General features: G+C 37.1%; 1 protein-coding gene across 3 annotated transcripts; it reads left to right on the top strand.

Moving 5' to 3' along the window:
* Positions 1–381: 381 nt before the first annotated feature.
* LOC136223050 (uncharacterized) lies at positions 382–25,600 on the top strand. 3 transcript variants are annotated; one of them, XM_066010835.1, is made up of 12 exons: positions 382–1,517; positions 3,999–9,979; positions 11,935–13,445; positions 13,852–14,115; positions 14,529–14,743; positions 17,332–17,609; positions 19,320–22,347; positions 22,430–22,562; positions 23,133–23,656; positions 23,762–24,664; positions 24,845–25,021; positions 25,155–25,600. In XM_066010835.1, the coding sequence occupies exons 1-12, from the start codon at positions 435–437 to the stop codon at positions 25,350–25,352; spliced, it is 14,295 nt and encodes a 4,764-aa protein (XP_065866907.1). In that variant the 5' UTR covers positions 382–434; the 3' UTR covers positions 25,353–25,600. The 3 variants fall into 3 exon arrangements, with proteins under 3 accessions (XP_065866907.1, XP_065866908.1, XP_065866909.1); XM_066010836.1 differs by having other exon boundaries at positions 1,379–1,548; XM_066010837.1 differs by lacking the exon at positions 382–1,517 and having other exon boundaries at positions 5,807–5,982; positions 6,147–9,979.
* The last annotated feature ends 2,159 nt before the right edge of the window (positions 25,601–27,759 follow it).

A 27,759-nucleotide genomic window follows, 5' to 3' on the forward strand; every position in this document is an offset into this window, starting at 1 on the left:
TTTTTTTTGTTTGTTTTTTCTTTTCCTTTCCTACCAAAAAAATATTTTATTAATATTAATATTTTATTATTTTCTTAAAAATAAAATATTTTATTATATTATAAAGTTGAATATAAATAAAAATATTATATTTTATAGAATTTTGTGAATTCTGACGATTGAATTTTTAACCTTTTATTTTTTCTAGTTCGTTATATCGGACAACCATAGTCATTGCCAAAATAACAAAACAAAACAACACGCTTAACACTTAAAAAAAAACAACAACAAACGTAACACTAAATGTTCCAGACATCACTAAATAAACATTACTGTTCCTTTATAAAAAAAAAAAAAACCATTACTGTAAACACATATAGATTATTTGGGTTACAAGTTGCGACATAATTAAATTACTAATGGTCGAGTTCCGAAATCCCTAAACCTGTACGAAAATGCAGTCATCGTCTCTGCCACCGGAATCTATCGTCCTGGAAGACTTCGGTCAAAAGGTTGACCTTACCCGGCGGATCCGAGAGGTCCTCTTGAACTATCCTGAGGGTACCACCGTTCTCAAGGAGCTTATACAGAACGCCGATGACGCCGGTGCCACTAAAGTTAGCTTTTGTCTCGACCGTCGGCACCACGGCTCCGATTCCCTCTTGTCTAATTCCTTGTCCGAGTGGCAGGGGCATGCGCTCTTAGCCTATAATAACGCCGTTTTCACCGAAGAGGATTTTGTTAGTATTTCGAGAATTGGCGGGAGTGCCAAGCACGGTCAGGCATGGAAGACTGGTCGGTTCGGCGTTGGTTTCAATTCGGTTTATCACTTAACGGATTTGCCATCGTTCGTGAGTGGAAAGTATGTTGTCTTATTCGATCCTCAGGGAATTTACCTTCCAAATGTTTCGACTTCAAATCCTGGAAAGAGAATCGATTTCGTTTCGTCTTCAGCAATTACGCATTACAATGATCAGTTCTCACCCTACATTTCATTCGGTTGCGACATGAGAGCTTCATTTGGGGGAACTCTATTCCGTTTTCCTCTGAGGAATGCAACGCAGGCAGCCATTAGCAAGCTCTCAAGGCAAGCATATTCGGATAACGACCTGTTGTCTATGTTTCTTCAGCTTTTCGAAGAAGGTGTTCTTTCTCTATTGTTTCTCAAAAGTGTGCTTTCTATTGAGATGTATGTCTGGCAGGACGGAGAGACTGAGCCAAGGAAGCTTTATACTTGCAGTGTTTCCCCGGTAAATGATGAAATTATTTGGCATCGGCAGGCACTTCAAAGGATGTCAAAATGGAGCCTGAATGGGCCCAAGGAGGAGGAGTCTGACGCTTATGCGGTGGACTTCTTGAGTGAGTCATTTCTTGAAAATGAAGTCAAAAAGAGGATTGATAAGTTTTATGTAGCTCAAACTATGGCACCTGCTAACAGCAGAATTGTTTCTTTTGCTGCTACTGCTTCTAAAGAATATGATATCCATCTCCTACCTTGGGCTTCTGTTGCAGCATGCATATCTGATGGTTTGTCTGATGTGAGTTGGAATCTCTTTCTTTTCTTTTCTGGTACGTTGGTTTTGTTTAATAATCTCATATAGATCCCAAACTTATTAACCTTAGACTTCTATACTTTGTCCATTTAATATTTACACATGCATGGATGCTATTGAACAGCTAAATAGGAAAAAAGGGGACAATTCGATGGTTCCATGGTTTATTACGCTGATATGCATATGCTAGAAGTTGGTTAATATCGTTCTTAATAATGTGGGGTGTGGGATGCTGCAAGAGAATATTCATGAAATCCATGTTCTTGGGATTAAGGATTTTTTTAGTGGACCTCTAAAAAAGTTATAGGCATTGATACCATCAGACATTCTGCTGTATATGTTTGAAAATGGGATGTTTTATGTATTATTTTTTCTGGTCCCTATTGATACCATTTTGGCGATCTCATGATGTTAGCAATGCTTGCTGTTTCATACTTTTCGGTTTACCCAGTGTCTAGAATGATTACAAATTAGGTACTCACTTTGAAAAGAAGCAAATAGCTAAGGTTTGAAGCATCCAACTTAGAATATCTTTGGAGTCACACCTAAGCTTCCTATAAAAATCACATCCAAGGATAATCAATTAGACACCAAGGGTTTCTTTCCCTAACAACACTAACATGGATAAAACAATAACAATTAAATAAGACTTCACTTCACATTAAAAATAGAGATTCTAATAAATATGAATTACTATTCTAGGAGAGCTGAAAATTACAAAAATAATGTCATGTTTCATTTTTATTGGTATAAGAATCATTATAGTAATTACATTTTATGGTTACATGTGCATTATTTTATAATTACATCTTAAAGATTTGTAATTACGTACATATACTCATAGTTGTTGAAGGCGCAAGGCGCACTAAGGCGCTAAGGGGTCCTGGAGCCTAGGCGCGCCTGAGGAACACAAGGCGCAGAAAATTTAGAAGAAACAAAAGTACTCTTTTACTAGTTAAAGCATAAACCAGAAAAACACACTTATGACCACAAACACACTTATGACCACACAAACAAAACAGAACCACATAAAAACAAAATACTAAATCATAAATGTCAAAAACACCAAGTCAAGTTCATACTTCATAGAGACATTAACATGTACTTAACGTCTTAACCTAAGTACCTAACTAATGCTACTACCATTCATTGTCACTTGATATTCTTCTATATGTCTGTCTGTCGCAGTTTCTGTTTGAGTGAAGTGGAGGAGACTCTTCTTTACGTGACTGCTCTGCTCTTAATCCCTCTCTAATATTTTTATATTTAGCTGTGTCTTGATATTCTTATTTAAATGAAGGGTTAAGATTAATCTTATTTCAATTAGATTAGTGGTTGAGATTAGTCAAACATTTGTTTTACACAAAGCAGCAAAAAAGAAAAAGAAGAAAACCCTAGTGAAAACACAGAGGCGCGCCTTGATTGAGGCTCCAAGGCCCAGTCGAGGCGCACAAGGCGAGAGCCTTTTAAACAGGGTCTCGCTTTCTGCAATCAAGGCTCAGTACCTTGAGCCTTGAGTGAGGCACGCCTTTAACAGCTAAGCATATACTATTTCTATTTATGTTGCCTTGATAGTATACAAACACTATCGTATAATACCAAATTTCTAAGATTATAAATATCATACCTATTAGAATCATGTTACAAAATACTATTGTGGTTGTGGAATATGTTGCTTTTAAAAATTTCTAGTTGTTGTGTAGACTTTCATTTTTAAATTTTAAATTGTTATGTTTAAAGTTTGATGGTTTCAAGTTAGAATGTAATATATTCTTAAAATTTTGACTTCCAGATTAGCTATGCATATTATTAGAATGTAGTTTTACTAATATACTATGTGAGACTACAAAGAGAAAGAAATAACTATATATTTGTTTATCTATTTACAATTTTTGCTAGTAATAATATGGGCATAGTGCCCAGGAAGACCAAAATTACTGATTTAAAAAGCAATAGTGGTTCACTAGCTTGTTCCACCCTTACTGTAACCTTTACTGCCGACGAAATAGTTATTTTAAATCATCAGAGAAGCCTAAAATTGAAATCTTTTATTTTCTTTGGTAGAATATTACTCATACTTCCTTGATATTTAGTTTCGTCTTTAACTTGGTAGTGCATTACTTTCCTTTTATGCATTTATCTTGTTGCCTACACATTCTTGAGAAACAAATTGTTTTGCATCATAGTTTGCTGGTCATTTGTCCGACATATACTGCACCAATGCTGATACTAAATTCTAACTTCCACCTATAATTTAGATTCTTGAATTTAGCTCATGGAAATATTCTCTTGGAAAATAATTTTGTTCAAAGATTGATTGCTGTATTCTTGCATTTCTTTATATTTGCATGAGATAATTGGTGGAAAATCAAAGAGATCATGTGTTTAGTTTGAATACTTGTGTATCTTATGTGTTTGATTTTAACACATTGAAGTCTGACCTTGTAACGATGTGATTATTCCCAGAATGATGATCTGAAGCTTGGTCGGGCGTTCTGTTCTCTTCCACTACCTGTAAGGACCGGACTGAGTGTCCAAGTCAATGGATATTTTGAGGTTTCTTCAAATCGCCGTGGCATTTGGTACGGAGCAGACATGGATAGAAGTGGAAAAATTCGGTCTGTGTGGAATAGGCTTCTTCTGGAAGATGTCGCAGCTCCTACTTTTAGACGTTTGCTGCTTGGTGTGCAACAGTTTCTAGGATCAACTGATTCGTACTACAGTTTGTGGCCCACTGGTTCTTTTGAAGAACCATGGAACATTTTAGTTGAGCATATATACAGGAAAATTGACGATGCTCCTGTATTGCATTCACAATTTGCAGGTGGCAAATGGGTGACAACAGCTGAAGCATTCCTTCATGATGAAGGATTCGCTAATAGTGAGGAACTTGGTGAATCACTACTTAAATTAGGAATGCCAATTGTCAATGTACCGGCTGTCTTGTTTGATATGCTTTTGAAATATGCTTCTGGTATGGAGCAGAAAGTGGTTACTCCTGCTAAAGTTCGTCATTTTCTTAAGGAATGCAAAACCCTTGTGTTGTTGAGCAAATCTTACAAGCTTGTATTGTTGGAATATTGCCTTGATGATTTAGTTGATGCTGATGCTGGTATTCACGCTAAAAACCTGCCACTCCTTCCTTTAGCAGATGGGTCTTTTGGATCATTCTCTGAAGCTTCCAAGGGGATCTCTTATTTTATTTGCGGTGAATTAGAACTCATGTTGCTGGAACAACTTGCTGATAAAGTAATTGATCGTAATATTCCTATGCGCATATTAAACAGGCTTTCTGCTATTTCAGAGGCGTCAAAAACGAATCTGACAGTCTTCAATGTTACACATTTCCTTAATCTGCTCCCCAGATTTGTACCTGCTGACTGGAGACATAAGCATAAGGTTTTATGGGTTCCAGAATCTTGTAGTGATCATCCAACTTTATCATGGTTTGAGTTATTTTGGCAATATCTTAGGAAGCACTGCAAAAAGTTATCCCTGTTTGGTGATTGGCCTATATTGCCATCTACATCTGGGCATCTGTACAGACCTTTAAGGGAGTCAAAACTGATCAATGCAGATAAGCTCTCAGTTTCTATGCGTGATGCCCTTGTTAAGATTGGATGCAAGATGCTTAATACAGCTTATGGGGTTGAGCATCCAGATTTGTCTGTTTATGTATGTGAAGCTAACTATGTAGGTGTCTTGGAATCAATTTTTGATACTCTCTCTTCAAGCGGCGGTGTAGTTCAAGCTTTGTTTCAGAATTTGAGATCTGAAGAAAGGGATGAGCTTCGTAGTTATTTTCTTGATCCAAAATGGTACTTGGGAGATTGCATTGATGACTCTATGAAAAGAAATTGCAAGAAGCTTCCCATCTATAAAGTTTATGGTACTGGATATATTCAAGCTATGGCTTACTCTGATCTAGAGAATCCTCAAAAGTATCTACGACCGTTAGATGTATCTGATAATCTTCTTGGTTCTGAGTTTATTATTGCCTCAACTACTGAAGAAGAAATTTTGATGAGATATTATGGGATTGAGAGAATGGGGAAGGCACGCTTTTATAGACAGCAGGTGTTTCATAATGTCAGGGAGCTGCAACCTGAAGTTCGTGACAGTATTATGCTTTCAATTTTGCAAAACTTGCCTCAGCTGTGTGTTGAGGATTCAGCTTTCAGGGAACATTTGAGAAATTTGGAATTTGTGCCAACCTGTAGTGGTGCTCTCAAGTGTCCTGTAGTGCTATATGATCCTCGTAATGATGAGTTGTGTGCTTTATTGGATGATGCCGATAGTTTTCCTTGTGGTGTTTTCCAAGGGCCTGGCGCTCTTGACATGCTACAGGGTTTGGGCCTCAGAACATCTATCTCTCTTGAGACAGTGATAGAGAGTGCTCGACATGTAGAGCGACTAGTGCATGAGGATCAACAAAAAGCACATTCCAGAGGTAGAGTGCTTCTTTCCTACTTGGAAGTAAATGCAATGAAGTGGTCAACCAACCAATTAATTGACAGTCAACTGACTGTTAACAGAATCTTTTCACGTGCTGCAACTGTATTTAGACCTCACAACTTGAAATCTGACCTGGAAAAGTTCTGGAATGATATGCAGATGATTTGCTGGTGCCCTGTGATGGTTTCTGCACCTTTTCAAACATTGCCATGGCCTGTTGTGTCATCTACAGTTGCCCCGCCTAAGCTTGTTAGGTTACAGGCAGACTTGTGGCTTGTTTCTGCTAGCATGAGAATACTGGATGGTGAATGCTCTTCCACTGCATTGTCATCTAACCTAGGATGGTTATCTCCACCAGGAGGAAGTACACTTGCAGCTCAATTGCTTGAGCTTGGGAAAAACAATGAGATTGTGACTGATCAGGTGCTTCGGCAGGAATTAGCTTTGGCCATGCCGAAGATATACTCAATAATGATGAGCTTGATTGGTACAGATGAGATGGACATTTTGAAAGCTATTCTTGAAGGATCTCGTTGGATTTGGGTGGGAGATGGATTTGCGACCACAGACGAGGTTGTTCTTGATGGTCCTTTTCATTTGGCCCCTTATATACGTGTTATACCCATTGATTTAGCCGTTTTCAAAGACTTATTTTTGGAGCTTGGAGTTCGAGAATGTTTCAAGACAATTGATTACGCTAATATTTTGGTTAGAATGGCAATGAGGAAAGGTTCCAGTACTCTAGATGTTCAAGAAATCAGGGCAGCTCTATTGATTGTCCAGCATCTGGCAGAAGTTCAATTTTGTGAACAAGAGGTCAAGATTTATTTACCAGACATTTCAGGAAGACTCTTTCCTGCCAGTGATTTAGTTTATAATGATGCTCCCTGGTTGCTTGGCTCAGATCATGGAGATAACTCATTTGGTGCATCTTCTTTTGACTTCAAGGCAAAAAGAAAAGTTTGGCAATTTGTCCATGGGAATATTTCAAATGAAGTTGCTGAGAAGCTTGGTGTCTGCTCACTTCGGAGGATATTGCTTGCTGAGAGTGCCGATTCAATGAATTTCGGGTTATCTGGGGTGGCTGAAGCCTTTGGACAACATGAAGCTTTGACAACTAGACTTAAACATATACTTGAGATGTATGCAGATGGTCCAGGGATTCTGTTCGAGCTGGTTCAAAATGCTGAGGATGCTGGTGCTACTGAAGTAATGTTTCTTTTGGATAAAACTCAATATGGGACTTCTTCTGTTCTCTCTCCTGAGATGGCAGATTGGCAAGGCCCTGCGTTGTATTGTTTCAATGACTCAGTTTTCAGCCCACAGGATCTTTATGCTATTTCCCGCATTGGTCAAGAAAGCAAATTGGAAAAGCCTTTTGCAATTGGAAAATTTGGGCTTGGATTTAATTGTGTTTATCATTTTACTGACATACCTGCATTTGTTTCAGGTGAAAACGTTGTTATGTTTGATCCTCATGCCTCGAATTTGCCGGGGATCTCTCCTTCCCACCCTGGCTTACGAATTAAGTTTGTTGGAAGAAAGATTTTAGAACAATTTCCTGATCAATTCTCTCCATTTCTGCACTTTGGCTGTGATTTGCTGAATCCATTTCCTGGTACCCTTTTTCGTTTTCCTCTTAGAAGCTCTAGTATTGCCCAGCGGAGCCAGATAAAGAAGGAAGGATATGCGCCTGAAGATGTCATGTCTCTCTTTACATCCTTTTCTGGGGTTGTTTCTGATGCTTTGCTTTTTCTCCGCAATGTGAAAAAAATATCTATTTTTGTGAAGGAGGGAAATGGTTGTGAAATGCAACTCCTGCATTCTGTGTACAGAAATAACATTGTTGAGCCAGAGACGAAGTCTGGCGCATGGAATGATGCTTTTAGTATTATGAATGGAAGTCAAAGTAGGGGACTGGCTAAAGATCAGTTGCTGAAAAAGTTAAGCAAATCCATAGATGGAGATTTGCCCCATAAATGTAATAAAATTGTGGTGACGGAGCAAACGCCATCTGGTGTTTTTTCACACTGCTGGATAACTGGTGAGTGCATAGCTGATGGGCAAGGCAACAGAGATTCTGTAACTGTTAATGAGAATTCCCACAAATCAATTCCATGGGCTTGTGTTGCTGCACATATACACTCTGTCAAGAGAGATGGTGAATTGGGCCATATCCTGCAAAGTGAAGGTGCTTTTGCTTCTGACTTATTTCATGTTTCTACAGCTTCAATTCAACAAAGGATGAATTTTGAGGGCCGTGCCTTCTGCTTTTTACCACTGCCAATCACTACTGGTCTTCCAGCACATATTAATTCATATTTTGAATTGTCATCCAACAGGAGAGACATCTGGTTTGGTAATGATATGGCAGGGGGTGGGAAAAAACGGTCAGACTGGAATATGTACATCCTCGAAGCTGTCGCTGCCCCTGCTTATGGCCATGTGCTTGAGAAAATTTCCACGGAGATTGGCCCATCTGATCTATTCTTTTCTTATTGGCCAACAGCAACAGGTTTGGAGCCTTGGGCATCAATGGTGCAAAAACTATACAAATTTATTGCGGAATCTGGTCTACGTGTATTATATACAAAAGCTAGAGAAGGCCAATGGATTGCTGCCAAACAAGTGCTTTTTCCAGACTTCAAGTTTCATAAGATACATGAACTTGTAGAAGCATTATCGGATGCTGGTCTACCTCTTGCCACTGCTCCCAAGCTACTTGTAGAGAGATTTATGGAGGCGTGCCCATCTCTGAACCTTCTGACGCCACAATTGTTAAGAAAACTGTTGATTCGTCGGAAACGTAGATTCAAGGACAGAAATGTGATGATCCTGATCCTTGAATATTGTTTACTTGATTTAGAAATTCCCATTCAACCTGATAGTCTCTACGGCTTAGCATTGTTGCCGCTTGCTAATGGCTTATTTGCAACATTTGAGAAAAATGGGGCTGGTGAAAGAATTTATATTGCAAGGGGAGATGAATATGGTCTGCTTAAAGCTTCGATTCCTAACCAGCTTGTGGACCATGGAATTCCAGAAGATGTTTACAAAAAATTATGCCAGCTAGCTGGCAGCAAGAAGTCAAACCTTTGTTTTCTTTCTTGCGATTTACTTGAGAAGCTACTTGTAAAATTACTTCCTCTTGAGTGGCAGTTTTCCAGAAAGGTAACTTGGACTCCGGGTAATGAGGGTCAACCAAGTTTAGAATGGATAACCTTGCTGTGGAACTATCTAAAATCATATTGTGATGATCTCTCAATATTTTCTAACTGGCCAATATTACCTGTTGGAGATGGCTGTCTGTTGCAGCTAGTTCCAAATTCTAATGTGATTGCAGATTATGATTGGAGTGAAAACTTGTCTTCTTTGTTGTTGAAGGTAGGATGTTTATTTGTGAGGCATGACCTGCAAATAGAACATCCAGGGCTGAAGTTTTTTGTTCAATCTCCAACAGCAGCAGGCATATCAAATGCATTTCTTGCAATTGCTGGCACAGCAGAGAACCTTGAGGGGCTATTCATTGATGCATCAGAAGCAGAACTGCATGAACTGCGTATTTTTGTTCTTCAGTCTAAGTGGTTCTTTGAAGAACGTATGGACGACCAATGCATTGATGTCATCAAACACCTTCCTGTGTTTGTGTCATGCAAAACTAGAAAACTAGTAAGTCTGAGTAAACCTACCAAATGGCTTAAACCAGAAGATGTTCAGGAGGATCTCATGAATGATGATTTTGTACGTGTTGAATCAGAAAAAGAGAAAGTTATTTTCATAAGGTACTTGGATATCAGAGAGCCATCAAAGCCTGAACTTTATAAAGTTCACGTTCTTAACCGCATGTCAGAATTCATTTCAAAGAGGGAGACTCTTGCTGCCATTCTAAAAGATGTGAAGGTTTTGATTGACAATGATGTTTCCATCAAATCTGCCATTTGCACTACTTCATTTGTTTTGGCTGCCAATGGAAATTGGCAACAACCATCTCGGTATGTGTTCATTTTCTTATATTTTCTATTTTTGATCCCAAATGTTTGTTTATTTCTAGTGCAAGTGGTTAATGTTCAAAGTTTGTTTGATAAACTGAACTGTTCAATTCATGCATCCAACTTCATTTGTTTTGGCTGCAAATGGAAATTGACAACAACCATCTCAGTATGTGTTTATTTTCTTATATTTTCTATTTTGATCCCAAATGTTTGTTTCTAGTGCAAGTGGTTAATGTTCAAAGTTTGTTTGATAAACTAAACTGTTCAATCCATGCATCCAATCCTGTGATTAGTTCTCTTGATGCTATGTATTCTGGTTTAATACTAATGGTGTAGCACTTGCTTCCTCTATGAAAATGTCTTTCTTTATCTTGCATCTACTTTGTTAATTCAAATGTTGAAATATAAAGGTAAGTGTTTGCTTGAAGAGTTGAGCTTTACCATGTTGCTATAAATAATATTCCTGAGGTTAATTAGCATCATGCTTCTATGCTCAATGAGCACAGCACATGCACAAGATAGTGTTTTTCTTCTTCATTTAGACAAACTGAGGCTCAAAGGGGTCTATTCATGGGCTACTGCAAGCATGTAAAATATTTCATTTTTTTTTCTTTTATTTTTTTGGGTCTTTCCGCACAATGGTGTGATTTTGATTGTACCTTAAGACATAGTATTGAAAGGCGAGGTGAGAGCAAAGGCGTTGGCGACAAAATTTAGAAAAAGTTCAGAAAATAAAAATTAACAAAATCATCAAACTTTAATATCATGTGTTTTACTAGCTCAATAGATTACTAGTTTTAAAGCAAAATAAAACATGCTATTACTCGATTACTAGCTCTAAAGTTCTAAACCAAAATAAAGCTAATAATGAGATCCTAATTCCTAAGAAAACCAAACATCATCTTCCGAATAATCAACATCCTCATCAAGATCAATATTATCTAGATCTTCCTCTTCTTTATCCTCATATTCATCTTCATCTTTTTCCTCATTTTTAATAAATAAATTATAAAAATTTGGAAAAGATTGGGCAGCATAACAACATAGATATGGATTATGGAGAAAAGAAGAGATAAAAAGAAGATGAAGAGAAGAATTGTATAGCTTAAAAGAAAAAAAAGACAGATACTGCCAGAGGATGAACAAAAGCAGAACTGGAAAGAAATCATACCTGCTGTTGCCGGAGGATGTTGCCTGAGTAGAAGAACCAGTCAGTGACAATGGTTACAGGCTGTTGAATTCACCGCAACTTGAAGTATCTGGATATTACATCTTATCTTTTCAAGAATCAATATAATTTTGCACTTTTATAGGATTTTTATTAGCTTCTGCTTATTCTTATTCTTTTTTAATAAATGACCTATATGTACTTATGAATTATGCACATTGATACAACATAATGAAAAATTCTTTAGTGGAAATCTTGGTGCTGTGTTTTGGCACAAGTGAAATAGAAGGATTTTCATTGCACTCTTGATGTGACAACAGCTCACCAATCACATCATGATTTTTATATAATTGATCTTCTTCATGAGCATCTTTTCATAGTTGATCTCAGTGCATCTAATGTTTGTGATATCACCTTCAACATTGCAGTTTGAAATTTTGATAGTCAAACAGAATGAAGTTTCTTTCAACTTCTAATTGGAATTTAGTTATGTGGTTTCCATCATTTTGTTTTATGGAATTGTTTATCTTATTGGATTATGGAGTTCCAGTATGGATAGAGGTGATTCTAGAACTCCACCATCCTAAGAGTAATCAGAATTTTATTTTGACAAAGTTATTCTTAAACGGGGCTGTTATTTACATGATATAACTCAACCAGTGACTTTGTTTTTTGCATTTACAAATTATTTAGGGAAAATATTTAAAACTGCTCAGTGATTAGGGATCTGACACTTCAAGGATTGTAGTTTAGTATCACTTTTAACTTCTTATTATCTTTTTGTCAGGCTTTATGATCCCCGTAGATCTGAGCTACAAAAGGTGCTGCACAGTGGTTTTTTTCCTGCAATGGAATTCACAGATCCCGAAATATTGGATACTTTAGTTAGCCTTGGGCTTAAATGCACTCTGGGTTTAACTGGTTTTCTTGATTGTGCTAAATCAGTATCAATATTACATGAATTTGGTAACTCTGACGCAGTGATTTATGGTAGGAGGTTCATTACCTGTTTAGATGCTCTTGCGTTCAAGCTCTCAGCTGAGGAGAAAGAGGGCCACTTCGCCCAGTCAAAGGTTAATTTGGTTTCTCAGAATAATTGTATCGAAGATGGTGATATTATGCCTCTCGAGTCTCTCAAGAAAGATAAGGATCACTTTAAAGATGCTCTGGACATTGAATATCTCTTATCTAACTTGGTTGATGATAAGCCAGAAGAAGAATTCTGGTCCGAAATGAAGGCAATAGATTTTTGTCCAGTTTGTGTGGATCCACCTTTACAAGGATTGCCATGGTTAAAATCTGATAGGCAAGTAGCATCACCGAACATTGTGAGGCCTATGTCACAGGTGTGGATGGTGTCCAGTGCAATGCATATACTAGATGGTGATTGTGGCTCAAAATATCTAGAAGATAGACTTGGTTGGACGGTTTGCCCTAAGATAAATATCTTATTGATGCAACTAATTGAACTATCGAAGTCCTATGATAAATTAAAGCCAAATTCTGATACGAGACTGGGTTTCGATGCTGCACTGCAGAAGGGGATTCCAACTCTTTATTCTAGACTTCAAGAATATATTGGTACTGATGATTTCATGGTGTTGAAATCAGCTTTAGATGGTGTTCCCTGGGTTTGGATTGGTGATGATTTCGTATCCCCAAATGCACTTGCTTTTGATTCACCAGTGAAATTTAGCCCTTATTTGTACGTTGTCCCATCTGAGTTATCAGAATTTAAGGAATTGCTCTTGGAATTGGGCGTGAGACTTAGTTTTGATGTTTGGGATTACTTTCATGTTTTGCAACGGTTACAAAATGATATGAAAGGGTTCCCCCTATTAACTGATCAACTGAGTTTTGTCCATTGCATCCTTGAAGCTGTTTCTGACTGTTGTCCTGACAACTCATTATTTGAGGCTTCTAATAAATCATTGTTAATGCCAGATTCTTCTGGTTTTCTGAAGTGTTCTGGGGATCTTGTTTACAATGATGCACCATGGATGGAAAGAAGTTCTCTTGTTGGAAAGCATTTTGTTCATCCTAGTGTCAGCAATGATTTGGCAAATAGGTTGGGTGTCAAATCACTCCGCTGCCTCTCTTTGCTAGATGAAGATATGACTAAAGATTTGCCATGCATGGATTTTGCAAAAATAAATGAACTTCTGGCACTATATGGGAACAATGATTTTTTGCTGTTTGACCTTCTTGAGTTGGCAGATTGCTGCAAAGCTAAAAAGGTACAAGTAATTTTTGACAAGAGAGAGCATCCTCGTCAGTCTTTGCTGCAGCACAACCTAGGTAAGTAGTTTTAAGTTTTAGAATATCTTTTAATGGTTTTATGATATAATAATCATAACATAATAAGGATGGCAATTTCTCTGCCCAGTTCCTTTCCTGAACATAGTTGATCAAGCTCCACCCTGAACCATTGCCCAACTCGTTGCCATCTTTGTTGCTTAGAAATTAAGAATGTCCCTTTGTTTCATTACTATTCAGGTGGAAAGACATCTACCCGCTGTTAGATATTTCTTCTGTTTTCAAGAATCTTTATCACTGAAATTAGACCATTGAAAAAGAAACATAAATCTAAAATGATTGCAATATTTTATCTTACTTTTGGACCATGCGTTCCAGATTTTGTCCAGATTGTTTCTTCTTTTGAATTTGGACTTCTCTTTGAATGTTTCTCTAAAATTATCTGCAGGGGAATTTCAAGGACCTGCTGTAGTTGCCATTTTAGAAGGTGTCAGTTTGAATAGAGAGGAAATCAGCAGCCTCCAGCTCCTTCCTCCATGGAGACTTCGAGGAAATACACTTAATTATGGCTTGGGGCTTCTTAGCTCTTTCTTTATATGTGATCTTCTGTCAATTATCTCTGGTGGCCAGTTTTATATGTTTGATCCTTGTTGTTTGGCACTCAGTGCTCCTTCAAGTCATGCTCCTGCAGCAAAGATGTTTTCTCTCATAGGTATTTCACTCTCACAATCAGGTTCATTGGAATTTGTGTAGAAAGATTTGAACAAGCAATTCATATGTGCTAAATGCAAAACAGAAGTCCAAATTAGCTGTGGCCCCTAGGTTAGGGTAAAATTTCTACTCGATGTCAATGCTGAATTTTTTTTTTTCCCATTTTGTTCCCATAAATTATACTAGTCCCTTTATGCAATTAGTGAAACTTTTATTAGTCAATGTAGTTAAGATCTAGTCAAAGGGGATTTTTTTAGAACCTGAAAAATAAGTTGAAAGACAAAAATCAAAGCAAAAGAGATTTTATCTTCTTTCCTCTTCTTCTTTAAACTTCTTCTTGTGTGTATATTTATATATGTATAACAATTTTCATGTACATAAGAACTGACTGATCTCCCTGTGATTTGTTTTCAGGTACAAATTTGACGGAGCGATTTTGTGATCAATTTAATCCTATGCTGATTGGTGAAAACACTTCACTGATAGATTGTACTATTATCCGCATGCCTCTATCCTCAAAATGTGTTAAAGATGGGCTTGAGCTGGGACTGAATAGAGTAAAGCAAATCTTTGACAGATTCATGGAGCATGCTTCTAGTACTCTTATTTTCCTGAAATCAGTTTTGCAGGTAATATCTTTTCCTCAGTCCATGTGAGTGCATGCATGGGAGTACTCAATTAAAATATTCTTTTTGAACATGAAAAACACATTCATCTTTAAATGGTTTTTGAATAAAATTTTCTTGAACTTGGATGTCTCTATTAATAACACCAGCGGCAATTTGGTTTTGTAAGAACTTGTGTAGAAGAATCTCAATGAGTCCTTTATAACTATCGGTACACGAACCTTAGTTTTCTTGGGCACATGAAGTTTTGTATTGGTCCTTTTAATACTTGGAAGACTAGTTTTCTTTGTCTGTAATTTTTAATATTTGGTAGTAGATAGATGAATTGTTTTGGCGGATGATAAGATGTGTACACTAGTTTTTGCTTCAGTGTCATAAAATTTGGGAAATGATATTTCCATATTTTCAATAACCTTGCTTCACCTTGTTCATTGGGATAAGGTGGGTTCTTGGTTTTTTCTAGGCTAATTGCAGTCTAGTTTCTTGATTTGCTGTTGATTTTTTCTTTTGGTTTTCATGTACTAGGAAATCTTATCCTCTGCATTGTACTTGTTTTTCCTCCAAGTCTTATAGAAAAATTTAAAAAGAAAATTAAGAAGACCCTCATATCTAAACTAACATCATAGTTTACCAGAAATCAGTTGATTCATGAACAATTTGGAATAGAGTAAATGATTCCATGCTGTTTCTAATCATAGGTGTTTCCTGTTTTGGACCTGAAACATTTTTTAGAGCAATGTTGGTCAATACTCTAGCATGCAAGACATCTTGATGAGTTAGAGGATACTTTTTTCTGGATTAGGTTATGATGCAGGATTACAACTGGAAATCCGAATTATTTTGCTTACATTTATTGTATTAGGTTTTGTTTTTATATTTTTAAGTTTCAAGGGGTTGAAAGTTTGATGAAGATTGTAGATATTACTAGATGATAAATCCTTATTTATTTCTCAAGGGGTGTGCAAAAACTGTTTTTCGTTAAAAATTTCTTCAGTGTACTTGGTTCATTGTTAGCTTTTGAGTTTGTTATGGCTATGTCTAGACACAGTTAGAAGCAATCAATATTTTGAGAACCTGAAAATAAAAGGATGAAAGACGTAAAACTGTCTTTCTTCAAGAACTTCTTGTGAAAGAAAGAAATGGTTCCTACATTTTTTCTTATTTCATGAACTACATTTTTTTGTACTTGGCTGCTCTATGTTTTATTTTTCCCTTCTAGCTGATAGGGTTTACATTATATTTATAAAGTAAGAACCACAAAGAGTGTTGATGTTAGGATTAAATATTTTTTTATTTTAATTTAGTTCCATATTTAAGGATGTTATAAACAAGTCGAGGGAGCTAAAAGTACCCTTCTGGCTTCTACTTTAGGCTAAAGGCCAATTCAACCCCTATTATTATTTATTTTTTCAAGTCAAACTATTAGACTGAAAACAAAATTTGTCCATATTTCAAAGAACTGGACACTTGAATCTGAACCATTAACACTGTGGAAGAGGTGAATTTTATAAATATGTTCCGAGTGTCTGTAGAGGTAGTTGCACGAGTGGATGAAGAATGTAATGGCTAGTCTAAAAAACTATGTCCATTGTTTGTGTAGGCATTGGTTTATTTCTTGATTTCAAACAATATAAGTAGGTGGGTAGTGAAAGACATTGCTATGATGATAGAAATTTGATTTAGTAAGACTCCTGGAAATTGGAATCTTCATGTGGTGTGGGTATGAAGAAGCTTCTTCGCTTTTGTTTTTATAGCTTACCATTTTCGTTTGTTTTTTGACAAGGCTTAAAAATATCCAGTTATATGAAGAGTGGTACTGCTGCTAGTATTATTATTATTTTTTTTTGCTCGTTTTTCAGATATCTTGTTGTGCGTGTTTTTTATTTTTGTTTTTTTCTTTTCTTCTTTTTGAGTTGCAAATGTCAAATGCATATCAGATTGTAATTTCTAAAATGAAAATCTTGGATAACGTATATAGCTTTTCAATTGTGTATGATGGTTTTTTTAATTTAATTAAGCAGGCCTTTTTTCCTTCTTGATCACATACTGTGATAACCACTTTAGCATTGCACACCTGGGTTGCATTTAGATGGTTGAATCAACAATTTATTGTATTAGATAATTAAGTAGGTGCTCAGCTTTTCAAGGTCCTACAGTCAACCTGATTTAAACAAAAAAAAATATATGTAAGGGCTCAATTTACTGTTGGTCCAAGTTATTTTCTTGTTAAATATCTTTAAGTTCTTTTGCCTATTCAAACCATATTCCTCTTCATCTATTCAAATGTTTTTCCTCTTCATCTCTACCTTTATAAAACATAAACATTTTTCTAGTTTGAAATAGGTTTAATAGCTTTGTTTGCAGGATTCCTTTGATACAGTTATTGCTTCACTAACCATTGTTACCATGTAGATGCCTTTGTTATTGTCCCTCTCTCTCTCTGATGCTTTTTCTTTTTTATGTTCAGAAGTTGAGGAAACAGAAGTTGTTTACTTGTACTACAGAAAGTTTAACCATTTGTACATACTTGTATCCTGTCTGATTATATGTCTTGGTAAATTTAATGATTAATGTGAAAAGTGACAATACAGGTTTCACTTTCTACTTGGGATGAAGGATTTGAACAGCCATGCCTGAACTATTCAATTTGTGTTGGCCCATCATCTGCTGGCATGAGGAACCCATTTTCAGAAAAGAAGTGGAGAAAGTTTCAAATATCAAGGTTGTTTAGTAGCTCAAACGCTGCAGTAAAATTGCATGTGATAGATGTGAACTTGTACGAAGGAGCTACAGCTACCAGAGTTATTGACAGGTGGCTCGTTGTGCTTAGCCTCGGTTCTGGGCAAACAAGAAATATGGCTCTTGATAGGTGTGCTTGCTGATATTATTCTCTGATTTTTCAATGCCATTTTGGAAAGTTATGGTGTGAATTTCATATGTCAATATCATAAGGGTAGGGAAAAATATGGCAAAAAGCATCATTAGGCCTCTGATCTTTCATTTTTTGGTTCATTAAGCCCTTGATCTTTTATTTGGATACATTAAGCCCCTGATCATTTATTTTTGGTCTCATTAAGCCCTTGATGACCAAATCAGTAAGTTGTGAACATCTAATTCTGTTAAAAATACGTTATTGACTTCATCTGTATTTGAAATTATTAAAAAAAATATTTTTTTACAGCTTGGATTAAGATTTTTACAGTTTTCCTATAGCCACATGACACATCCAAAACTGCTTTCAAACAGGGAAAAAATACAAATTTCGAATGGAGGTACAATGAATAACAGTCAGTTAACCAAATTTTATGTTCAAATTTACTTTTTATGGTCATCAAGGGCTTAATGAGACCAAAAAAAAAAAAGATCAGGGGCTTAATGTATCCAAATAAAAGACGAAGGGCTTAATGAACCAAAAAATGAAAGATCAGGGGCCTAATGATGCTTTTTGCCAAAAAATATTGAGCAATTAAGTTCGTTACTGATTTTGGGAAAATATTTTCCATCATTAAATTTGTCTCTCAAAGATATGGCATTAAATTTGATAAAAAGTAGGTTTGCTCAATGTCCAATTTAACATATAACCAATTTTTTTTTTTTTTTTGTCCAATTTAACATGTTAACTAAGTCATTTTTTCGTCATAGAGCAGGGGGTATTTGATGTATACCTTGTAAAGCTTTTCACTAAGGAGAGGGTTATTTTGGTCAACAGGGTATTGTTGTTGGTATAGCTATTACGGAAGTCTGTTTCTTCTTGTGAGCTTTTTTTTTCTGAATTATTAGTAGCTACACTATTTACGATAACTAACCTTTGTAAAACGAGAAAAAATGAAAATAAGAGTGAGATGTTGATCTAGCCTAGGAAAAAACAAAAAGTCATTTTCATATGCTTCTCATCTGGCTACTTTATGGGATGCCAATTTTTTTTTTTTTTTTTTTTTTATGGATGCCTATTCCTAAAGATTGGATAGACTTGAGAAGGGCACAAAATGTTAAATCTATTTGATCATTAGTGCAAAGAAATAAAAAAGACGCAGACAGAGGCAAATACTAAGATCAAATTCTTAAAGAGCTATTTAAGCTAGAAAAGCTAAGGAAACACTTTATTTTTTGTTGTGTTAATTGACAAACGAATAGTGAAGTAACTGAAAAGGACTTGATTGCTTAATTCTTAATGCTGCTAAGTTGCTGTGCTCTGCTATCTCCTGGTTGATGTTGGGTCAAGAGAATCTCGTGGGTAAAAGTTGCATCTAATTTTGTATTTAAGATAGTTCGTATTATCGGTATGTGTGTGAGTATATAGGTTTAGATTTTCTTACATATACAAAATGCATCTTTCATGCTCTCTTGCTTGTTTTGGGAGCCAACATTTGGTAAGTTACATTCCACATGGTACCTTCGTATGTTAGTTACTCTTCCCTTTGTTTGGCATGAAAGACACTTCAAAAGGTCGATGATTATGTTTTCCAATTATGTATTATATGAACCTTTATTTAACAAAATGGAATTCTTAAGATATAATTTTAATGTCTAGCTGATTTTTTTTGTCTGTTTGTGCCTTCTTTTTTTTTTTTCCCTCTAGGAGATATCTTGTGCACAATTTGACACCTGTTGCTGGAGTTGCATTGCACGTATCAAGAAATGGTCATCCTGCTGCCATCCACATGAATAGCTCTGTTATGTCCCCACTTCCTTTGTCCAGTAGTATAAATCTACCAGTTGTTATCCTTGGATATTTCCTTCTATGTCATAATGGTGGTCGTTCCCTATTTAAGTACCAGGACAGGGAATCTTCGTTGGAAGCAAAGCCTAGTGCTGGAGATCAGTTGATTGAAGCTTGGAACAGAGAGTTGATGTCCTGTGTTTGTGATTCCTACGTTGAAATGGTGGTGGAAATGCAGAAGTTAATAAAAGAACCTTTGAGTTCAACCACTGAATCATGTATAGGTCATTCTGTTGCTCTGTCTGTGAAGGCATACCGTGATCAAATTTATTCCTTTTGGCCAAAGTCTTATGTTGATGCACTGAGTAATCGTCATGGAGATGCCAATGACCCAGTACAAACAGAAGTGCGTAAAGCAGATTGGGAATGTGTAATAGAACAAGTGATAAGACCGTTCTATTCTCGTGTTTCTGATCTTCCTGTGTGGCAACTGTATTCAGGAAGTTTGGTCAAGGCTGGAGAGGGTATGTTTCTTTCACAGCCTGGCAATGGGGTAGCTAGTAATTTGCTTCCAACTACAGTTTGTGGCTTTGTGAAAGAACATTATCCGGTCTTTTCTGTACCGTGGACTTTGGTGACTGAAATCCAGGCTGTGGGGTTTACTGTTCGAGAAGTCAAACCTAAAATGGTTCGGGATCTTCTAAGGATGTCTTCAACAACTTTCTCTCTTCAATCAGTTGATACCTATGTGGATGTTCTTGACTACTGTTTGTCTGATATTGAGTTTCCTGGATCATCAAATTTTTCTGGAGAAAATACATTGACAGACATGGTTAACTCAAATTCCTCGCAAAAAGAAGCTAATATGTCAAGCAATGCTTCTTCATCATCATCAATACGTAACATACAGAATTCGCTTGTATCTCGACCCCAGGGCACAGACAGTTCAGGAGATGCACTTGAACTGATGACAAGTTTGGGGAAAGCTTTATTTGATTTTGGTCGAGGAGTTGTGGAAGATATTGGTAACCCTGGAGGGCCCTCAAATCAAAGAAACCATATTTCAGATGGTAGCTATGCAAATGGAGATCCTAAACTTCAATTGGTTGCTGCTGAACTCAGAGGCTTACCTTGTCCAACTGCTGCTAATAAGTTGGTTCGACTGGGAGTCGCTGAACTTTGGCTTGGTGACAAGGACCAGCAGGCCCTGATGCTGCCTTTGATTGCAAAATTTGTCCATTCAAAGTTGTTGGATAGAACTATACTGTTTGATATTTTCTCAAATTGTGCCTTGCAATCATTGTTAAAACTGAAGAGTTTTTCTTGTCACTTACTGGCTGGTCATATGCGATCACTTTTCCATGAGAACTGGGTGGATCACGTAATGGGTTCAAATATTGCACCATGGTTTTCATGGAAGGATACTTCAACATCTGTTGATGGTGGTGGTCCTTCATACGAGTGGATAAAGTTGTTCTGGAAATGTTTCACTGGTTCATCAGAAGACCTCTTACTGTTTGCAGACTGGCCTCTAATTCCTGCTTTTCTTGGAAGGCCCATCTTATGCCGTGTAAAAGAACGGCATTTGGTCTTCATTCCTCCCCCTCTTATTGATCCGGACCGTGGAAATAGTGTTTTAGGTATGAGTGGCACTGGAAGTGATACTACCTGTTTGGCCTTTAATTCTTCTCCTGAATCTGGATTCCAGTTATACCTTTCAGCTTTTGACCAAGCCAAAAATAGGCACCCTTGGCTATTTTCTTTTCTGAACCAGTGCAATGTACCAATATTTGATGCTGCCTTTATCGAGTCTGCAGCCTCATGTAATTGCCTCCCTCCACCCAATCTATCATTGGGCAAAGTAATTGTTGCCAAACTTGTTGCAGCTAAACGTGCTGGCTATTTTGCTGAGCTTACTTCATTTTCAGATTCAGATAGAGATGAACTTTTTAGCCTTTTTGCTCATGATTTTGTTTCTAATGGCTCTAATTATGGAACTGAGGAGATTGAAATACTGCGGTGTTTGCCTATATATAAAACAGTAAAGGGAGCCTACAGCAGATTGCATGGTCATGATCAGTGTACAATCTCTTCAAATTCATTCCTAAAGCCATTTGATGAACATTGTCTTGACTATTCAACAGAAACGATCCAGTGTAAGCTATTACGTGCCCTGTGGGTTCCTGAACTACAAGATCCACAGATTTTAAGAAGGTTTGGGTTGCCTGGATTTGAATGCAAACCTCAGCCTGAGCAGGAAGATATATTAATTTATCTCTATACAAATTGGCAGGATCTCCAAACAGATTCTGATTTACTAGAAGTTCTGAAGGAGTCAAAATTTGTAAGGAATGGAGATGAATTGTCCACAGATTTCTCTCGACCCAAGGATCTCTTTGATCCCTGTGATACTTTATTAGTCTCCGTGTTCAATGGCGAGAGAAAGAAATTCCCTGGAGAAAGGTTTACTAGAGATGGATGGCTTCGCATTTTACGGAAACTGGGCCTTCAAACTGCAAATGAAGCAGATGTAATACTTGAATGTGCCAAAAGAGTAGAGTTTCTTGGAAGTCAGTACATGAGATCCAAGGCAGATTTGGATGAGTTCGAGAGGGACTCTAGTGATGAAGTTTGTTTGGAGATATGGTCATTAGCTGGATCTGTTATTGAAACTGTTATATCAAACTTTGCTGTCCTTTATGGCAATAGTTTTTGTAATGTCTTAAGTAAGATTGCATGTGTACCTGCTGAATTGGGGTTTCCTGGTGCTGGTGGCAAGAGAATACTTACTTCATATACTGAAGCTATTCTGTTGAAAGATTGGCCTTTGGCTTGGAGTTGTTCTCCCATTCTTTCCAGACAAAACGTTGTCCCACCCGAGTTTTCCTGGGGAGCACTCCACTTGAGGAGTCCTCCCGCCTTTTCCAGAGTCCTAAAACATCTACAGGTATGCAATTTGCATCTTCTATATTTTTCTGAAAGTCCTAGAATATTCAAGTACGCATATAATCAATGAGGATCTATCTTAGGTGATTGGGAGAAATGGCGGTGAAGACACGCTTGCTCACTGGCCCACCACATCTGGTGTGATGACAGTTGACGAAGCTTCTTGTGCAGTGTTGAGATACCTGGATAGCGTTTGGGATTCCTTCTCTTCTGCAGGTCACTTTCTGCTCCATTGGAAAAAAAAAAATTCAATAAATGAAATAAAAAGAACTAGAAGTTTTTTTTTGAAACAAGAACTAGAAGTTTTTATTTACTTTTTTTTGTGTCAAATTAGTGATGCTGGGTCTCTCTGCTAGCCGTTTTTTTTATTTATGGCAAAATCATATTTCTCCCCTACTTCTGGAAGACATGTGTTTCTACATCCTTTCTAGTCTTCGCATTTCATTTGCATTATGATTCATTGGCATCTCCAAATGACACGTTTTCTGATAGGACTTGCATCTGAGGAGAATAGAAACTAGAACATAAACTGATGCACTTGGTTTATCGACTGCCTTGTCAGACATAAGTAGTAAGATCATTCTAGTATCATAGTTACTATGATTTGTATTTGGTTTCTGTTTATCAAATGTAGCGTAATTTGCTTCTCACGTGTCAAAAATTTCTATAACCTCTAGATGTGACATTGGTTGAAGTTATGAGCCATACTATTGCCTGTTTGTAATTATTAGTCAAATGGTTCAGCGTCTGTTTATGCGTTTTCTTTATCATTTAATTATAATGCAGATGTAGAAGAACTGCAGAGAGTGGCATTTTTACCCGCTGCAAATGGAACACGCTTGGTGACAGCAAACTCTCTTTTCGTTCATCTAACCATAAACCTGTCTCCATTTGCATTTGAACTGCCTACTTCATATCTTCCTTTTGTGAAAATTCTTAAAGAGTTGGGACTTCAGGACATGCTATCAGTAGATGCTGCAAAGGATCTTCTATTAAATCTCCAAAAGGCTTGTGGATATCAGCGTCTAAATCCCAATGAAATGCGAGCTGTGATGGGACTCCTTTATTTTCTTTGTGGTGCAATTCTTCAGGAAAATGTGTCTGATACTGTCAACTGGAAATCCGATGTTATAGTCCCAGATGATGGTTGCAGACTCATTCATGCAAGATTATGTGTTTATATTGATTCTTATGGCTCCCGATATGTCAAGCATATTGACACATCAAGGTTAAGATTTGTTCACCCAGATCTTCCAGAGAGAATTTGTATAGCCTTAGGCATCAGGAAAGTTTCAGATGTTGTCGTAGAGGTAAACAGATTGCATGTTCTGAAAATTAGTGTCTTCTAATCTTATATGATCTTATGTGTTTCAGATTTTCTCTATTTATTTAGCAATAGAATCTGCTGCTTTCAGGAAATTGATAAGGAAGAAGATTTACAGATGTTGGAATCAATTAGTTCTGTCCCACTGGTACTTCTCAGGAAGAAGCTGTCGAACAGATCATTTCAGAGTGCTGTGTGGACTCTTATGAACAGCATAGCTGGTTACGTTCCTACCTCCGATAATTTACCTTTTGAAACAACAACAGAGTTGCTACAATTTGTTGCAAAAAAGTTGCAGTTTGTTAAATTTCTTCATACCCGTTTTCTACTTCTTCCCAAGTCTATAGACATCACACTCATCAATAAAAATTCCCCTCCAGAATGGGAGGGTCGTTCCAAACACCGGAGTCTATGGTTTATGGACGGGAAAAAGACCTCTATTTTGGTTGCTGAGCCTCCTCCTTGTATATCTGTTGTTGATGTGATTGCCATTGTTGTAAGCCAGGTTTTAGGCTTGCCTATCCCCCTTCCTATAGGTTCCCTACTTTTATGTCCTGAAGGCTCTGAAACTGCAATTCTTAACACACTGAAACTCTGTTCTGAAGAGAGAGCTGAAACTACAAGTAATAAGTTATTAGGCAAGGATATTCTGCCTCAAGATGCTCTTCAAGTGCAGCTCCATCCTTTGAGGCCCTTTTATAAGGGAGAAATAGTTGCATGGAGGTCGCAGAATGGAGAGAAGTTGAAATATGGTAGGGTTCCAGATGATGTCAGACCATCATGTGGCCAGGCTCTCTACAGATTTAAGGTGGAAACTGCACCAGGTGTTGTCGAGCCTCTTCTTTCTTCACATATCTTCTCATTTAAAAGCATATCGACGGCAAACGAGGCTGCCACATCATCTACCGAAAATATTAGTCATGCTATAGCTGATAAGAGGGCTCTCGGTGGAGTTGCAGAAAGTTCTGAAAGGGCAAAAACAAAATCTCATCAGGTTTGGGCCTTCCAATTTATATGCAATAATAAGTATTTGTGCATTTTGACGTTAACATCATAAGCAAAGTTTTAGTCTCAAGTTGTTTGAAAAATCTGTACAAGTTAATCATGCTTCATGGTTCTCCATTCTGTTCATATCTCTACTGTTTTATCAGTAAAATGTTTTGACGGAGTGCAGGATGGTAAACAGCTCCAGTATGGGCGAGTGTCAGCTGCAGAATTGGTAGATGCAGTGCATGAGATGCTTTCTGCAGCAGGGATCAACATGGACGAGGAGAAGCAATCCACTTTGCACAGAATGATAACTCTGCAGGAACAGTTGAAAGAGTCTCAGGCAGCACTTTTACACGAACAGGTTTGTGTGTTGTAATTTGCTGAAACTGTATCATTATCGTATATATTAAAATGATCAGTATGAGTGTCCTTTACTGTAACTTGTTTCTGCAACAACTATTCTGACCAACACTGAACGAAACATATTTGTTTAGGCGAAGGCTGACGTGGCAGTTAAAGAAGCAGATACAGCAAAGGCAGCATGGGTTTGTCGGGTGTGTTTGAGCAATGAAGTGGACATGACATTTATTCCGTGTGGTCATGTTCTTTGTCGTAGATGCTCATCTGCTGTTTCCAGATGTCCGTTTTGTCGGCTTGAGGTCAAGAAAACTATCAGAATCTTCCGGCCTTGAAATAGAGTTGAGAGCAGCAGGTCTTTCTTTTGAAGGAAGCAGCAGGTCTTTCTTTTGTAGATATGATTAAGTACATAATCTTCCTTCCTTTTTTCTTATGTATGATAATTTTTTTCTGCAATGTACACAAGACACTGAAATAATTGGCTCATCTTTTTTCCGAGTACATTGATGATTGTTACAGAATGTAAATATTCTATATTACAGAATATTATAGGTGTAAATAGACATGTTTATTTTGATGTGTATTTTATTGCGCGTGAAATGCTTTACGTTCCGCTTGTAAATAAGAAATTTTATAATACACCCAGCTTACCATATCTCCAACCTGATGGGATTATAATAAATACAATTATATTCCTCTTGTAGATTTTATTGTTATTATGCCTATATATATTTACATTCTAGGGTTGAATCAACACAATTATTATTCTGTATCCCCAATAGTATAGAACCGGACGAACAAAGTAATCAATAAAAAGGACACTGATAATTTAATGTGGTTCACCCTTGTGAGCTACATCCACAACCATATAAGTTAAGTATATCTAAGATAATGCTCTTATGTTATTCAATAGAATAAACCTAATATATATACACATAGAGTCCTAAACCAATATTAATTAGGAGAACCAAAAACCTAACCTAACTCTATCTAGGAGAACCGACTTATACATAGTTCTAACTAGATTTAACAACGTGTAATAACAACAAAGAAACAACATCCTTATCACCCTCCTCAAGCTGTACTGGGTGGGACTGTGCATGTTGTCTGATCCACAGTAGAAATGTATAGTATGACGAGCTTTTGAATGAATTTTAACCCGAACGAAATGGAAATCAATTTCCAAATGTTTGTTGTTGTTATGGAATACCAGATTCACAGTTAAATAAACTGCACTCAAATTATCACACCATAAAATAGGAGGAGAAGCTACAGGAAAACCAACTTCGCGGAGTAAATTTGTATCCAACTTAGCTCTGATGTAGCAGATGCAATCGAACGATATGTTGCCTCGGTGGAGGAACGTGAAACTGTATGTTGCTTATGTGAAGACCACGACAGAAGGCATCTGCCTAGAAAAATGGCATACCCGCTGGTGGATTTTCAATCATATTGATCTCCTCCCCAATCAACATCCGAAAAATAGTGTAATTGGCCAAGTCGGCTGCCTCGATGCAGTGTCAAACCAAACGAACAAGTCCCATTTAGATAACGCAAGATGCGTTTGGCAGCCAACCAGTGTGATTCACGAGGTGCGTGCATATACTCAGAGACTTTATTTACTGTAAATGAAATGCCTGGACGGGTGAAAATGAAATATTGAAGACTTCCCACTATACTTCTGTACATGCCTGGATCGGGTAACAAAACCCCATTCTCGGTTGGATTTGCTGGACTCGAAACAACTTTACTACTTTGCATCTTTCTATATCATGGCAGTGAGAATCCTTGGTTTTAGTGTCCCGACTTGGGATCTAGTGGCCATTCGATGAATGCGAGGAGTGTCTTGAAGAGCTTGAATCATCCGTGAAGAGGAGGCACTATTTTGAGAATCAGGAGATAACTTAGGAGCCATCTCGATTGTGGGCAGCGATGGACTTGCAGTCCAAGTTTATGGACTGGACTGGTCAGACGATGAATTTTGTGACGCTTGCATATTCTGGACTGGACTGACAGTTTGATATACTGGACTAGCGGGTTGAGTTTTTGGACTGGTAGTCCGAGATGCTGGACTGGCAGGCCGAGATGCTGGACTGGACTGATATGTTTGATTTTTACTTGTCGAATGGAGTGTTTGATTCGTAGATGGTAATCTGTTCACTAATAATGGAATTATAATCATAGGGTTGTCGAGGAAGGGGGGGGGGGGTAGCTTGTTTTGTAACACTTTCATATGGAAAATCTTGTTCATAAAAAAGTACATTGCGTGAGACATAGATGAAGCATGTAATCTATTAATAATGTAAACAATAGTATCAAAGGCATAAGACCAGAAAGTAGGTGGCAAACGAGCATGATTTAACATTGCTAAACCAGTTTCAATGATATGACAGTGTTTTCTTTCAGCACAACCATTTTGTTCAGGAGTATAAAGACACGAGGATCGTTGAACTACCATTAGTCGAAAAATATTTTGTGAGAGCCTGAAACTCTCCCCCCCAATTGGACTTGAACGTCTTAATTGGAAGTCCAAAATATTTTTCCACAAGTAGGCGGAATTTCACAAAGATGTCATACACATCAGATTTCTTTTTGAGGAAATAGATCCATGAATATTTTGTGTAATGATAAAAAAGACAACAAAGTACGAATAGCCATTATGAGATTTAATACGAGTATAGGACCCCAAACATCTGAACAAATTAACTCTAACGGTTGTTTAACAACAAAAGTGGATTTAAT

The sequence above is a fragment of the Euphorbia lathyris genome, chromosome 3, assembly GCF_963576675.1.
Source record: "Euphorbia lathyris chromosome 3, ddEupLath1.1, whole genome shotgun sequence".
Lineage (NCBI taxonomy): Eukaryota > Viridiplantae > Streptophyta > Magnoliopsida > Malpighiales > Euphorbiaceae > Euphorbia > Euphorbia lathyris.